This window comes from Molothrus ater, chromosome 6 (assembly GCF_012460135.2).
Source record: "Molothrus ater isolate BHLD 08-10-18 breed brown headed cowbird chromosome 6, BPBGC_Mater_1.1, whole genome shotgun sequence".
Classification (NCBI taxonomy): Eukaryota; Metazoa; Chordata; class Aves; order Passeriformes; family Icteridae; genus Molothrus; species Molothrus ater.
In genome coordinates this window covers 4,148,066-4,164,103 of record NC_050483.2, presented here as the reverse complement: position 1 = coordinate 4,164,103, position 16,038 = coordinate 4,148,066, and the positions used below count along the sequence as shown (strand labels likewise).

The 16,038-nt window shown below is 43.0% G+C and overlaps 1 protein-coding gene across 1 annotated transcript in view; it reads left to right on the top strand.

Moving 5' to 3' along the window:
* Positions 1-16,038, top strand: part of KIAA1549L (KIAA1549 like) — a 136,245-nt gene that overhangs the window by 86,770 nt on the left and 33,437 nt on the right. The window contains 4 exon segments of the mRNA XM_036383582.2: positions 91-281; positions 3,964-4,091; positions 13,216-13,394; positions 15,320-15,537. Coding sequence (XP_036239475.2) covers positions 91-281; positions 3,964-4,091; positions 13,216-13,394; positions 15,320-15,537 — 716 coding nt within the window.

Below are 16,038 nucleotides of genomic sequence, written 5' to 3'. Positions count from 1 at the left end.
TAAAAAATTTTACATGGAATTTGAAAAATTTACATTAAATCTAATACATGTTGGAAATTTCTTTTATTTCCCTTTTTTTTTTTTTTGCAGCCAGTACAAGGCTTTGACTATGCCAAGCAACACTTGGGCCAGCAGGGAGCAGAGGATGAGGTTTTACCTGTGACTCAGGAGACTGTCATCCTTCCACTTCCAGTCAGAGATGCTCCTGCCTCCCAGGAGAGGGAGACGACTCAGGATGGGAGCACCATCAAAACTGCCAAATCCAATGAAACAAGGAAAAGGTATGGGCTGGCAGCTGGTGCCTTTCCACACAGGAGTTAAACAGGATATGTGCTGCTGGTTGCTGAGAGGTTTGGCACTGTGTGTGGCAGGTGGCTCCTCTCCATGATGCATCCTTGGCATGACACTGCTCTGTGCTGGGTGTGTAAGGTTGCTGTAAAATTTGAGATAAAACCAAGTGAACTGTTACCGAGGAGGTGAAAGGGCTTTTGTGTGCATGTAGGTGCTCCATAGAGATGAGCCCAAATGACACATGTAACATGAGCACTGGTAATTTCTCAAGGAGCCAAGAGACAGGTCCTCAGCCACTGTAAATTGCTGTCACTCCACTGGCAGGCTCTGCCACTTCAAAATTGGACCCAAAGCCTTCACCAGAAGAAGGGGAAACCCCAAACACCCACTAAATTATGGAAGACCTCCAGATCCAAAGCATCTACAGCAGGACAAAACTTCAGAAGTGTAAGAATAGCCTAGATAATGTCAGTGTCTAGGGTGAAGTGTCCCAGGTTTGCACTCTCTTCATATCAAGTCTCTAGGCTTGTAGGATCATGGATTCAAGATTCCCAGGGAGCTGTATGGCTCTTCTTCTCTGCTGCAGGGTCCAACACCCCCCTAACTCAACTTTATCTACCTTATTTTAAAGTCTTCCACTGGTGGGATGATCACAACCTCCTCCAGCAATCTGTTCTCTCCTGCCTTTCCTGTTAGGAAGTTTTACCTCATGTCTGCCCTCACCCATCAACAGAATAGCTGAATATTCCTTGTCTTGGTCCTTGCAGGCAAGGAAAACAGATTATCCCTTTATCCCAGCTGTTTTGCATGCTTTGAAGCCAGTTTTTCCTTGATCCACTCTCCTTGGCATTAAATGAGAGTGGAGCTGAGGATGGATACTGAAGGGAAGAGAGGAAAACAAACCTGTTAGGCAAACAGCCTGAATAGAGGTAACTGTTGTTGTGTGGCTCACAGGCATTCCACGGGCCTGGCCTCTTGAAGGGATTTGATAACATACAAGAAAAGCAAGTGACTAATGCAGAGAAATTCTAGAGAAAACCAAGCCTTCCTAGCTGAGTCACCTCATCTTGGCCAATATTTCCCCCTTTGGAATAGTATGAAAGCTTGGAATACTCAGTGCAGTGTTGCTGCACACTGTGACAGGAACATGCTGAGAGGGAAAGGTTTCAGCCAGCATGGTGTGGGGCTGGAGGATAGCAGGGGTGGGTAGATGATCCCCAGTGGTCATCAGCTGAGGTTTCCCTGCAGAAAAACAGACAGAAGGATCCTGGTTGATCTTGTTCCTTTGGCTGTGCAGTAAATCACTGGAATTGTGAGAAGGGCTGTCTGTAGGGTGTACCAGCAGAGAGGAGCGAGCCAGCTGCAATTGGATGTAAACTGTTGTTCTGTCATTTAATGCCAGTGAGGTGTTGTTCAGGCTCCAAGTTATTGCAATATGAGGGTTAGGTCTATGTGGACCAAACAGCACCTGTCCTTTTCAAAGCCTTCCATCCTTTGAAGAAATGACAACTGGAAGATGACTGTGACACCCACAGTGGTTGCTGGTGCTGGGCAGGTCAAGTCTTTGCAGGAATTGTACTTTAAAATGTTTTGAAGCCTTTCCAAAGCCATGTGTAAATACACACACACAAAAAAAGTAAACTAGCCCTATTAATTAATCCTCTAACCAAAGTGATTAAACACTTCACTCAGTCCTTTGAGTGAGTGCAGAAATCCCCCACTTAATCTGCACCATTTTAAACAAAAGCTGATAAGCAAACTTGATCCAAGAAACTTATTCTCATTATAAAATGTGCTGAACCTTGGTGCCCTTCTAAGCAAATAACTAAGAGTTAGTTTTCCCTCCTTCAGGGTGATTACTTGAGTAAGTAAGAACATGTAGAATTTCAGTATTTTTGATTCCCAGGAGCTGTGTCTGGAAATGGAATTTAATGGTTGTTGAAGATGAAGAAATATTTCTTGCCCTTTATGTATTTGCTCTTTCATTCAGGGTACTTTACCAGATAGCCATGAAGTGGCTGGTAACTGATCAAAGTATCTCTGCTATCACCACTGACAGAAACTTCTCAGTTAATAATATGAGGACCACTTAAAAAAGATGAATATTTGGATTAGTGTCACCACAGAAATCATTGTGCAAGCTATCCATGCTCACTTCTTTTCTGTGTTCCCAAGTTGAGCAGATTTTCTGCAGGTGTTGGTCTGTCCCTGGATAGATCTTTTTTACTGAGCTGGGATTATCCATTTAGCAGTGACAGACAGGTGTATAGGGAGGAATCCTGCTTCTCAAGAATATTTATTTTCAATAGAATTCCCAAAGGAAACCCTCAGGCTGGACTGAGTGGGGTTGCATGCTGAATTCTCCTAGAGTCCTGTAGCTGGAAAAAGCCTGTCTCAAATTATACATATTTCCACTTAGGCTATCTTCAAAAGGGAATCCCCAAGAATTGCTTTTCTCATATTTGTCCCTTGCTCTTCTGACCACAGTAAGTGCTTTCTACTTACACCGGGCAGGGTGGCCAGACCTGGAGGTAAATGAATGTTTCAAGCTGATGATACAGTATTGCCAATGATTTACAGGATAGTTTTGACATTTGTTTTGTTTTAGTACCATTTTCTGCTTATAAAACCGTTGCGACAGCAATAGAATTTGATTTGATTTTTTTCCTCTGTAAATGGAAGCCTCTGTGCCTAGGCCCATTTTTTTCCTCTAATGTAACCTCTTTACATCACCCTGTCACTGCCCATGACAACTCAGTGGTAGATTGCAGATAGATTTGTGAACAACTACACAGGTCCTGTGGAGAGTTTTCATTCCCTTTGTGGCAGTTGCACATGTGAAAACCAAAGTGACTGTGTCTGGGTGCTGACAGACACAGACAGCACCAAATGTGCTTTTATCTACTGGTGGCCTGCTTTTGCCAACTTGTGTGTTAGGATTTGAGTGACTTGTCCACCCCAAAAAGCAGAGGAGCTGTGATGGGAGCTCACTCCCAGCACAGCCCAGAGGCTGCTGCCCATTTCTGTCCCTGCTCCTCACTGGGACTGAATGCACAGCGGTTCTGCCCTGCCCTCCCTCCTCATCCTGGGCAGGGAGCAGTTTCAGGACAAGGATGTGCAATTGCTGATTAAAACAAGCATTTTCTTAGGGGTTTCAGCCAATGAGGGTGCTGGTTAAACCAGGGTATGTGCCAAAAGGAGAAAAGGAGAAATTTCTTATCACATTGTGTGTGCATATGTGCAAAGTGAGTGAGTGTACTTTGCATTGTGGCTGACAACAGCTGACTGTAAATGCAGGCTGAATAATAAAGGCATCGATTTAGCCATGCATCCTAAAACAAAGGTCTACTTTATTTTGTCTGGGTTAACGACCCTGAATTGACAACGGGACTTTTTGTCCTCGCTGGTGCCGCTTTTATCATTGAGGGGCTTATGCATGAGGAGCAGTTGCATTCCAAGCCACCAAGATGCCCATCAGCCCTGAACTAATTGGGAAAGTCGTGCTCACCCCTACCTTTGCCGTGTTGCTGCGTGCTGTTTCTATTCTGTCTCCTTTTGGTACCAAATCAGAGCTGAAAACTCAGTGATGCAAACCGCGCGAATGAAATAACCTTGAAACGAGGTTGAGGAGGGAGAACTCACGTCCTGCCTTGTTGCTATGGTTACTTGCAGCCGCTCCCCGAGCCAGAACGGCTCCATCCTCAGCAATGGGTCGGGAAAGCCCAGCTCCGGCCGGAGCTCCCTGCAGAAAGTGATGGCACCGCAGAAAGCGGCAAAAGACGAGGGGAGGAAAAGGAACGGTGAGAAGGGCTCGTTGTGCTCACTCCCTCTGCCACACCCACGCAGGCACCACTTGAAACCAGTTTCTTGTACCCTCAGCAGTCCCTGGGCATTCTGTGTGTGGCTCATTTGTTGGGTTTTCTCCTTTCCCTTTACTGCTTTAACTGTTTCTCCAGATCCCATGAAACATCGTGGTGCTTGCTCTTTGCAAGTTTTCTAGCTTTTTTGTTTTTCCCCCTTTTTTTTTTTTATTCTTGGAATACCAGTAAGCTAATGAAGACATGATGCTTCCTAGCAGGGTTTACGGTTTTTTTTTTTGTTTTGTAGTTCCCTAAGATATTAATTTTCTCTGCTACTGCTGCTAAGCTGGCCCAGATCTGATGAATTAATTAGATAAAAATTAATTTGAGAAAGTGTGAAACATCCGGTGCTTTGGCTTTCCTCACATCCATGGCACACCTGTTTGTCATTAACATTTACTGTCAGCTTTTCCTGAATGCACCTGGGATGTCACACTGGATGTTTCTTACAAGACCTTAGTTGATGGTGGTGACCTTGTGCCTCAAGATGGATCAGTGATGATCCATGATGAATGAGAGAAGTACCCAATCCCATTTCTTTCTTGCTTTTCTTCTCTTTGCTTATTTTTCTCGAGTTATAGCTTTATTCCCATAGCTATGTTTTCCTTATGAATAGAAAACTGGCTAACAAGTTCTAAATTTCAAAGGGGTTAATTATTTTGTCACTGTATGAAATGTAGCTCATTTTACAAGACAACAACATTTGTGTTTCCCACAGTTAAAAGCTGTAATTTATGATGTCTTTTTTCTTACCCACCCAGGAAAGCCAATATTCAAACCAATGCTAAGTGCTGTTTACATGGGTAGACAAAATATTTTAGTGAAGGTATTTTGTGTTTTGTTAGGTTTTACATCTTCAAAGAAAATTGGTAAGAACTCAGTTTTGTTTGTTTGTTTGTTTTTAAGAATTGACCAGCACCTAACATACTTTCTTCTGATCTGGGCTGTAGTGCATTTCTAGAACATACACATGCTACCTAAATAAACCTCTGAATGTAATGGAAGGAAATAGTGACCCCTTAAGATTTTAAATCTTAATTTCCTTAAAATTTAGGAGAAAAAAATTTAGGAGAAACCTGTGCATGAGACACCTCATCTGCCCCCTCCTGGTAGAGACTTCAGCTCCTTCTGGTAGAACTCTCTTCACTTGACTCCCATGGCACTAAAAAGGGTCACCTGGCAGAGATATGAAAGGGAATAAATCCCTTGCTCCCTGGTAAAGAGAGAACTTTTTAGCTATAGGCATATATTTTAATGTATGTTTAGGAGAGCTTCCTTAAACAACTCTTTCAGAACAGCTTCTGAGAAGGAGGACGTGGTCATGGCAGATGAAATGACCTCCCCTTGTCAGAATTAACGGCGTTTAGTTTGGAGTTGTGTGATCCCAAATGCCTATTGAAATTGAAATTAAAATCCAAAGCCTCGAGGCACCCATTAGTTCTCATCACAGAGCCTGCCCTTGGTTCCCCTGTGCTGTGATTATGAACATCATTGTCAGCTTGGACAGTTTGTGCTTTCTGTGGGGTTTTACCTTGACCCAGAGTGTTTAGCATCCACACAAGGCGGTGTCTGTTCTTCCTTCCAGTTTCAGAAAGAAGCTGCTTTTCTCCCAGTTGTTTGCCTGAGCCTGCTCCAGCTCTCCAGCCTGGCTGGTGGCTCTCACACAAATGTTGGCACAAGCAGCAGCAGATTTTCTTCTCTGAGAAGCAGCATCTTCAAACTGGAATGAATCCCTTGATGGTCACATGTTGGATTTGGGGACTCCAAGTCAGAATGGCTCATTAGTTGCCATAGTTACAGACCAATTTTAGATTCTATTTCTTGCTGACATTTAGTTGCAGGGAGGAATGACAGCACTGGATGTTACCTCAGTATTTAAATTCTATATGGCTTGTATCAAAATTGACTCCACATGGAGTGTGTCAGGGCTGTGAGTGAACGATGTGAAACCAGCACGGACTGACAGGCTTTGCTTCAGGACTTGATGCTTTGGAGGATCAGGAGAACTCTTCAGCTGAGCATTATTTCTACAGAAAACACAAAATAACTACTTGAATCAAGCAGTGATAAGATTTTGTAAGATAATGGCATGTTTTTTTCTTGAATAACACTAACTATTATATTAATAGGAAGTTTTCTTTCTTAAAGTTAATGAGTTCTACATTCATTTACTTTAGGTAATTAAAAAAACCCAAGCATTTTTTTAAAGTGCCTAGTTATGTATGTTAGAGGACTGTAATACAGATGAATAGCCAACAGAGGTACTGGCAGTTTCTGAGGTGGGTTTGTGAGAGAATGTGGAAGAGAAGAACAGGATATTAGCAGTTCTGCCCATCATTTATCAGGCCAAACATCATTGAGGGAGAAGCAAATGGCTGAACCCACTCAGACCTAGAGAGCTAAAGCAGCCCACCTTGCAACCTTTCCTTTCAGCAGCTCCTCACTAAATGAAGCCAATGAAATTGATGTAGGTTGTTTTTCAACCTTTAAGTGCTTGATCTTGCAACCTTCCCATTAACACCTTTGGAAGAGTGTGAGTGTTTGTTTCTTTTTTTAGAGAAAAGCAAAAGTTTTGATTTGCTATCAGTTCTTAATGAAGCATGTGACTCCCCAACTTGTGGGGAACTTGTGAAGTTGAGTTAAGAACTTGTGTAGTTGAGCTCAGGTTTATACTTAAACATCACCACCACAGGTGGAGATGTACAAGCAGCATTCCTCAAGAGTCAAACTTCTTTGTGTAAGAAACCTTCCCCAGCTGGACCAATTTCTCATTTCCCAATCATTTGGACAATGTCTTTGAAAACAGAACATTTCAGAAGTCATTCAGTCAAGGGCCTCAATCCTTTTTAAAATATCAGTCTCTAAGACTATAATTCCTTTTGTCAAGGCAAGAGCTGTCTACAGGAGCAAAGTAGCAGGGGGAAAAGAATTGTGTTATTGGTTTAGCTAAAATCAAAGGGATTTTTGGATGTAACTCAGCCAAGCTATGATACATTGCCTCCTTTATTCTACAGAAGCGTGGGCCACTAGTTTTCACTCTGTCTGATGTGGCAGCTCAGCATCAGAGCCTGTTTTTCTGAATTTCTGAGCAGTTGTCTATGGTGATTCAAAATAAAGGGAAATATGGCAACAGCAATGTTGGCTGGTGGCAGCTTGGACACAGAGTTAGCTGGGGGAGCTGGTGGATCCCAACAAACACCCACCACCCTTCTTCTGCCTTTTTTGTGCTGAGTGAAGTACAATCAGAATGGAAGGGGCTGCTTCCAGAGGGTTATGGCCAACTGGGACAGATTGCTGGAGGTAAGATCCAGTCAGAAAGGAGCCCTGCATTGGAGCAGCTGTGCAGATTTGGAGTGAGATGATTCCTCTTCATGATGCCTGTGTCTTTGAAAGGCTGAGAAATCAGAGCGCTGGGAAGAATTTGTGGTGTGGAGAAGGGAACCTACTCTTTTCATCCTCCATTCCCTCATCCTCAAGCATTATTTTCATTTGCCCCCAGATGGGTTTTAATTGGGGATTTCATCCTACTCTTCACCTCCTCACGGCAAACTCCTAGGCTTTTTGGAGTAATTTACTACATTTAACTAGAGGGGGGTAAAAACCTCAAAGAATAAACAAAATCCACCTGTTCAGCTGTAATCCTGTGTGTTGGCACCAGCTGCTGTTGAACCTCCCAGAAGCTTTACACATTGATTCCCTTTTCTCCCAAGATTTCAGCTTGTGTGACACAGACTAATTCTTCCCCTTACCATTTCCATTTCTTCCACTGCCCTTGGTTTTGTTGTTTATTTGCTTTAAATAGTGAGAGCACTGTGACCCTGCTAGCATCCTGCTGGTGACTGTCAACCCTTTTTTTTCTTCAGACTTACTCAATGTAATTTCTTTTTTTTTTTTTTGACCCTTTTTGGTTGCTGTTTTCATGGCAAGAAAATACAGCATGCTGTGTTGCTAAGGTGCCTGTTGCAGCAGATCTCTGAGGGATCTGGGATCTGCAAGTGGTCACACAGTTAAATATTTCTTCATTCATATTTGCTTTCCCCTCTAGATGACTTTGGCTCTGCCACTAATGGAGTCTGACAGGAGTTTTCATCCAAGCAGCAGTGTAAAGAGCATGTGGATGTTCATGCCATCAGGCCCACTGGCAGTCTGGATGGCTGGGATTTTTCACTTATATGTCAGCACTGAAGAAGACAAATGTACAGTTTTATTGTGCAAACAGAAAATTATTTTTGCAAAGGTTTTTAAAACTTCTGCAGCACTATTTCCTTGAAGAAGCTTCTGTTGTAGGCTCTCATGTCTTCCCTGCCTTTGTGTGTTCACCATCCTTGTCAGTTAAATAATTTTCTTTTAATTAGTGAACGTACCTACTTATTACAGAAGTGTCAGCCAAGAAAAGGGGCTGATGGATTCACTGGAAGCATTATGAAATATGTGGTCCTTTTTTGGAAAGACTTTGATGTTTAGAAAGCTGAGGCAGATGTGGTTGGAGAAGACATAACCAAAGAGAGAGAGAGATCCCTGCTTATAAGAACAGTAAACCTTCACAAAAAGGGAACCAAACAAGCAGCCAAGGGACAAATACTCACCCTGTGTACACAGTTTCATTGGAAACCTGCAAATACCACTTTGGAGATCTCCAATGACCTGCTCAGGTGGCTCCTGCTTCAGGCAAAGCCACGACTGCAACACTTCAGGCACATCACCAAGCATTTAGCAGAATTTACACCCAAGGAAATACTGTCCAGGAGGAATCATGAGCTGCTTCCATTAGTCTGTAAGCTGTCTGCTTCTGAAAATACAATATTTGTGCTGTTTCTGGGAGGTTTAGCATTGCAGTGTCTCAGAGCTGGGTGTAATTGTGGAAGGGTGTGTGTGTACACAAGTGTGTTTTCTGTTACACTGCAATATCTTACAGATGGGTATTTCTGTCCATATAGGTTCAGATGCTAATGTTGGCAAAGTTGTATTTTACTTATAGGCCTATAAACTCCTTCAGAAACAGATTTTTTTTAATTGCTTAAGCTTCTCTTTGTATCTTTCTGGAGATATTCATCTGACCAATGGAATAACTTGGATGATATAGAAAAAAGTCTATTTTTTTTCCTTTATATAGAGATTTTCTCTAAAATGAAGACTAGTTCCCCATTATTAAATCATATTCAGGAGACAGCATTTCTGTTTGAGATACTGATACCTGGGCTTTTTCCTAGGGAGCTTTTTTAGATAGGTGACACTGCTTGCTCTTTGTCAAACTGCAGGTATATACTGTAGGTATGGTTACAATGTTTGCCTTCCCTTCAACTAAAATAAATCTTCAAAAGTACTTCATTGAGTGATGTAAGAAAAGGCAGAGCATGTTCATCTTCTTGCAGGTGTTTCCCAAGTTATGGCTTTATGTGTTTTTCTCTATTGATGACATTCTTTTTCTGAGGGTTTCCAAAATCTTTCTGAGCAGGACAGCACAAACTTTTGTTTCATGTGTTTGGCTGGAAGGTTACCTGATTCACAGGCAATTTAAATGTCCTTATTTTTATTTATTTTGTTGAAGTGCAAGTATTTCAGTCCTTTTTTTTCTGCATTCCAGCATATTTTGATGAGGGAGAGAGGAGGAAAGATAAGGTAGAGGGAAAGAGAGAGGAGACTGAAATCTTTGGCTGACAAAAGCATACTTTTTTTTTTTTAACTCTAAATTATTAACTAGATAAAACCAGAATACTTCACCTGCCTAATTGTTTTTTAACTGCTCAGAGCTGCAGTCCCAGAGCCCCTTTTCCATGGCACCAGCTGGTCACGAGTGGGCAGCACCACCTGCTGGCACTGCTGGCTGGAATAGCTCAGAGCTGCCTGGAAATGGGAGGACAGCATCCCTGGGGCAGACCTCGTGTTCTGATGGCTGCAGAGGTGTGGAGACAGAGCTTCAGGGATGCTGCTGCTCCTCAGGTGTCACCATGATATTTTCTGAAAAATCCCTTCACTAGGATTTCTTCTCCTGGGATGATGAGAAGTTTCAGCTTCTCCATGTTTTGCTGCCCTGGAATGTGGTCTGGAGATTGTTTAGCCAAACATGTGAGTTGTTTTTAATTAATGGCCAATCACCATCAGCTGTTTTGGACTCTGAGGAGGCAATCACGAGCTTTCATCATCATTCTTTTCTAGCCTTCTGATGTATCCTTTCTCTTTCTTTGGTACAGTTTTAGTATAGCATCTTTTTTAATATAATATCATATCATAAAATAATAACTCAGCCTTCTGAGAGCATGGAGTCAAATTCTCATCTCTCACCTTGTCCTGGGGACCTCACAACCCCACACTCAGGGACCCTGAGTGCCACCCTGCTCCTCACTGCACCTGGCACTTGACCTGTATCAATGATTGCTCTGGGTAGCATGTGCTTTCATCATGTGCTGCAGCCACAGAAAGATTAGGAGGAGTAATTCTATCTCAGTGGATCATGTGGCATGAGATGTCTGGCACGAGGTATTTCAGAGGTTGGAAAGTGCTGTTAAGTAGTGATTAAGTTGGGTTTTGCCCTTCTCTGCTGCTGAGCTTCTGAGTCTCTGTGCTCACACAGTGCAGGCGGGAGTAGAACTCCACAGTAGTGCTGGAATGCATCTGTTTGGAAACAGAAATTTAAAAGATCACTCTTAAACCATGTTGCCAGCTATAACAAGCAAGGGTGATTATTGTGAGTGACTATAAAGAATGTGTGGGCAGTCTCCTGAAGTTTCCCGTGCTGGCCACTTGCTCACCCATGGATGGACTGGCCCAGGGCAGGGATACACAGCAAAACCAAACACTCCAGGACTTCCCCAACATTTCTCTGGACTTCCTTTGGTTTGTTTTTCAAAGTTTGGAGGTTGTTATGGTTCAGTCATGTCATAAATGGTTGCTGTAAATTCCTTTGGGAGGATGGATAGGAGTAAAGGATGAATTTCCCAGTGCTTGCTACAGTTCCCTGCCCTGTTATAGCAGAGTGCCAGTGGCTGCAGATCACAGGCTATCTTTATCACCTACCAGTGAAAAAGGGGCAGTGGGGAAAAAACCTGAAAATACTTTTACACTATAAACAAGCAAATGCTAAGGATAGGGTGGAATAAAATTCCAGTTTCTAGCCCCATTTGGCTTTCATTTCCATGCCAGTAGAACTGCAGTAGGTGCAGGAGTTGTGCTTACCTTTGAGAGAGCTGATACTGAGAGTGCTCCCCACCAGAATTAGCTGTCATCTGTGGTTTCTGATTCTTTTCAGAAAACCCTTAATTTTCCTTTCCTTGAATGAGTCCTAGAGGAATTCTCTTTCATTAAGAAAATCTCTGGGTTTCTGCTCCTGAAACGAGGCCTGAGGGGACACCCCATGCATCTGCAGGTAGCTGAGCTCTCTGTGGCTACCAGGTTTCAAAATGCCCCCAGGGAAGAGCATCCATGCTTCACCTTTATACTCACTGTAATGTGTAACATGTGGTCAGTGCCAGGAGAGGATCCCCTCATTCCCTGCTCCTGCTGCTGTGGTGTCCTGGTGGTCCCTGGCAGTCTGGGTCACTGTCACTGAGCTGGGCTTGTGAGCTGCTCATTCCACTGAGCACACACATCTGGAGTGGTTGAGCAACCCCAGGGACAGGGGACACACATCTGGAATGTTTGAGCAACCCCAGGAGGGACACACACACATCTGGAATGTTTGAGCAACCCAAGGGACAGGGCACACACATCTGGAATGTTTGAGCAACCCAAGGGACAGGGCACACATATCTGGAATGTTTGAGCAACCCCTGGAGGGACAGGGCCATTGAAGACTCTCTGAAGCCTCGATGGTGTTTGGACACTTCTGTGGAGCTGCAGGGACAGTATTTAATGACACAGTGATTTAACCCATCTATTGCTCAAAAGCTCAAGTGGTGCCAACTGCAGTCACACTGAGCACAGACAGAGATAATGAGCTTACTCAGTGGGTTCATGTTTTATGTTACTGCTGTCAAATATTTTCTTACCAAAATCATTGGCTGTCTAAACTGCTGAGTTTATACAAGTCCATTGTAATTCGTGCAGTGATTAAATATTAAAGTAGAGTTTATTTTCAGAGGAAATAAATTTAGAGCAGACCACTTTGTTCTTTAGCAGAGGATCTCTGCTCCTGTCAGCTAGGAGATGGAGCAAGCATTCTTCCCTCTAATAGCATAATTATTCAGAAATGTTCACAAGGATCTCTTTGTAGAATTTGTGCTTATGCTTTACTGTCATTCTTTTATTTCAAAATGTGGGTAAGATTTTTCAGATTCAACAGCTGACAAAGTGATGCAGGTTTGCAAAGAAAATTTGGAGGAGAAAGAGCCCAATTGCATGTGGGAGAGTTATTAATTTATATAGAAATCTAAAACTAAAGATGCTTTGCCATGCCATTTAATTTTAAAGACTTACAGAAGCCTTTTTCTGGTTCTTAAGAAATTGTAACAGTTTAACTTCACAGAGACCTGAGGTACTGCTTGCAAAGCAAAAAATTATCATAAGATTAGATACCATCAGTTTCTTAAGCATTTTTAACACACAGCAGAAAATGCTTTTATTTTAATAAATGGTGGTTTTAGCATTAATAAGTTTTGAAGAAGAAACCTATTTATTTTAGCAAATTTTGAGTATGCCCTTGCTCTTGCAGCATAAGGCAGAAACAAAGCTGGACTCTTGGGTTTGATCAGGTGTAGCTACTGATGCCTTGGCACATGGGCACCATGTCTATGGTTTCACATGTCTATGTTTCCATGTGAAACCTAGACAAACATCTACCTTAACTCTCACTGTCATTTTCATACCATTTCCTGTGTTCTTCTCCTTTTTCCCATCTTATTAGCACGGATTGAAACCTTCTTTGGGGAAGGGACAGACAATCCTTTGAATCCATAGTATTTCCTGTGCTCTAATGGGATGCTTTTCCCTGGTGTAAAGGTCTCCCAGGCCTGCACCTTGAGTGCACTGAGCACATCATTAATCCAAAGCGTGTGCTTGCTGAATTTCCCCTCGAGCAGGCAGCAGAAATGTCTGTGCCTTTGTGCTGAGTGAGTTTGATGTGCTCTAGTGGCCATGAGTGATGAAGAGGAAGGAGGGATTCTCTTTGATAATGTTGCCAAATCTGCCGTGGACCCCTTCGACACCTCCTCGGGCTCGGTGCAGCTCATCGCCATCAAACCCGTGGCCCTCCCTGCTGTCCATGCTGCTTCAGAGAGGAGCCAGGAGTCTGCCATCACCAATGGGGAGGTAAGAAGTGCCTGAGAAGTGTCTCCAGGTGTTTCCTTGGCTACAGCCACAAGTGGAAGGATCTTAAGCCTGTTAGAGTTGAGGGCTGCTAGGAGCTTCTCACCTTTACGCTACATAAAGTTCCATTAGCACTGTGAGTGCACAGACCTGAGAATTTAAGATCTGTTCTTTCACAATGCACCTGTGAATGCCTGCGACCTTGGAAGAGGTGATTTTCTATATTCCTACCCTCCCAGTGTCCCTCTCTCCTATTTAAAAAAATGAGTAATGAAGGCAGCAGAATAACATCTTTTCCTATGTGAATTCTGTAGCTGGGTATGAAAATATGCATAGATCATCTGGGTGCCAGGCTGATCTTTTTGTACTGAGCACTACATCTCAATCAGAGTGAGAAGGGGGGCACTGCACTCCTTGCTCTGCACTCCAGCCTGTGCACAGAGGGTGCAGTTGTTTGAAGGAAAAAAATGGGATGGCACAAATGTCTGCTCCAGATGCTGGCCAAAAACATGCTTTGACTGCAATACTTATACTCATGTTTTGATGTAGATTTAATCAAGACCAGTCCATTTACAAAGGACTGAGGCTTTTATGAAGTTGTTGAACATGATGAGAACAAGCCACAGAGGTGCCTTGTTTACAAAGTCACATTGCAACAGTCATTTAAACAGCTAAAAACAGTTTAAAAGCAGCAGGAAGGGCTGCTGCCAGAGATACTGTAAAAGACAGAGGTCCCATGTGGGCCTGGATTATTGCAGCCTGTTGTGCTCCATTTCGTACTTGCATTTTAAGTCCTGATGTGCCATGTGGCTTCCAAACTCGGAGAAAGGTTTATTTAGCATTCAGCATCTCTTTTCTGTAAGGCAGCAGGATGACACTGCTGGTGCTGTGTGCCCCCTTACACACACACTTCCTCTAGTTTGAGGAGACTGTGGAATTTGACTCTGGAAGATGAAGTAAATCCCTGATTTCCAAGTAACTTGCAGTTTGAAGCAGGAGGGAACTTTTTTTGACACTTAAGAGAAACCATGGGACTAAGCTGTACCAGGATGGACCAAACACCCCTTTTTTAAAGGTTCCTCTCTGACAGGAGTGTCACAGACATGTTTTATGAAAAATCTTTTCTTTAAGATTTTTTCTCTTAAGAAGCTGAGAAGCCTCAAGAACAAAATGTAAGCAATAATTATCTGCTGCTGTGGAATACAACAGGTGGATCTGTGATTGGTTTATGTTAGTCATTTCTAATTAATGGCCAATCACAGTCCAGCTGTCTGGACTGTCTCAGTCAATCACAAGCCTTTGTTATCATTCCTTTTCTATTCTTAGCGAGCCTTCTAATAAAATCCTTTCTTCTATTCTTTTAGTATAGTTTCAATATGATATATATAATAAAATAATAAATCAAGCCTTCTGAAACATGAGTCAACATTCTCGTCTCTTCCCTCATCCTAAGACCCCTGCGAACACCACCACACAGGAGCCTGTCAGAAAGCATACAAACAAAATAGACATTTGATGACATTTCACTGGAGTCATTCCCCAGCCATCAGTGGTGACTTATTTCAGGTTTTGTGTAGTCAGGGGGGATGTCTCTGTACCCCAGCAGAGTTTTCACAGGTGAGCTGTGCCCCGAAGCATGTGCAGCGCTGGGTCACGGCGGTTGGCTGACACCACTCGTGTTTTTCCTCAGTGGGTGTCTCTGAGTCACTGTTGTAATGGTACACAGTTTTTTTAGGCTAAAATTATTTAACCATCTGCCAAGCCATAAAAATGCAGCGACTCTGTTCACTTGCAGTTCCTCGCTGCTTGCAGATGGCACGGTGTGCTACAGAGGGATGACACACGCGGCGCATCAAACACGCGCTGACGAGATCCTTTGGAGGTAGCCAGCCCACCAGCAGCCCCTGAAACATCTTCTTGCCTTTTAGGTGAACAAGGCTTTGAAGCAGAAGTCTGATATAGAGCACTACCGCAACAAGCTGCGCCTGAAAGCCAAGAGGAAAGGGTACTATGATTTCCCACAGGTGGATAACAGCAAGGCGCTGACAGACAGAAAAAGGATGTATGAGAAAAACCAGAAAGAACTTGACCACATTTTAGATCCAGATGCAGATGTCTCGTCTCCATTTGCTGAGCCTAAGAACAGGTGAGACTTTTTATTTGCAGTTCTTCATTTGGGAGGAGAGTTGATGTCCTGGGAGTCAGGGGGGCCATTTCAATGAGCCAGGTGTTTGTTGTATCTGGTCACTGGCCCCTTCTGCTTTATGAAGAAAATTCATACAGCCCATGGAAAACATGTTCTCTGGTAAAACTGCAGTGTGGATAAAAACAAACAAATGGAAAGAGAAAAAATAAGGTAAGGGACTGTTGCAAGTTCTTGTGAGTCATTCTCAAAGGTAAACAGAAAAAGTGGTAGTAATGTTATTGGTGGTACTCAGAGCAGACTTTAGGCAGGAAGCTAGCATCTGAATTGGTTCTTTTTCAAAATACAGTGGTGTTACTATTTTGTCACTACTTTAATCTGAATATAACTATTGCAGAGGGCCTGAGATAGCCGAACCAGTGCATTGTCCCTGTAAGTCCTGCAGTGATAGTATCTGTGTGCCTGTTATTGGTGATCTTCCTGTGCCTCTAACAGAGAAATTCA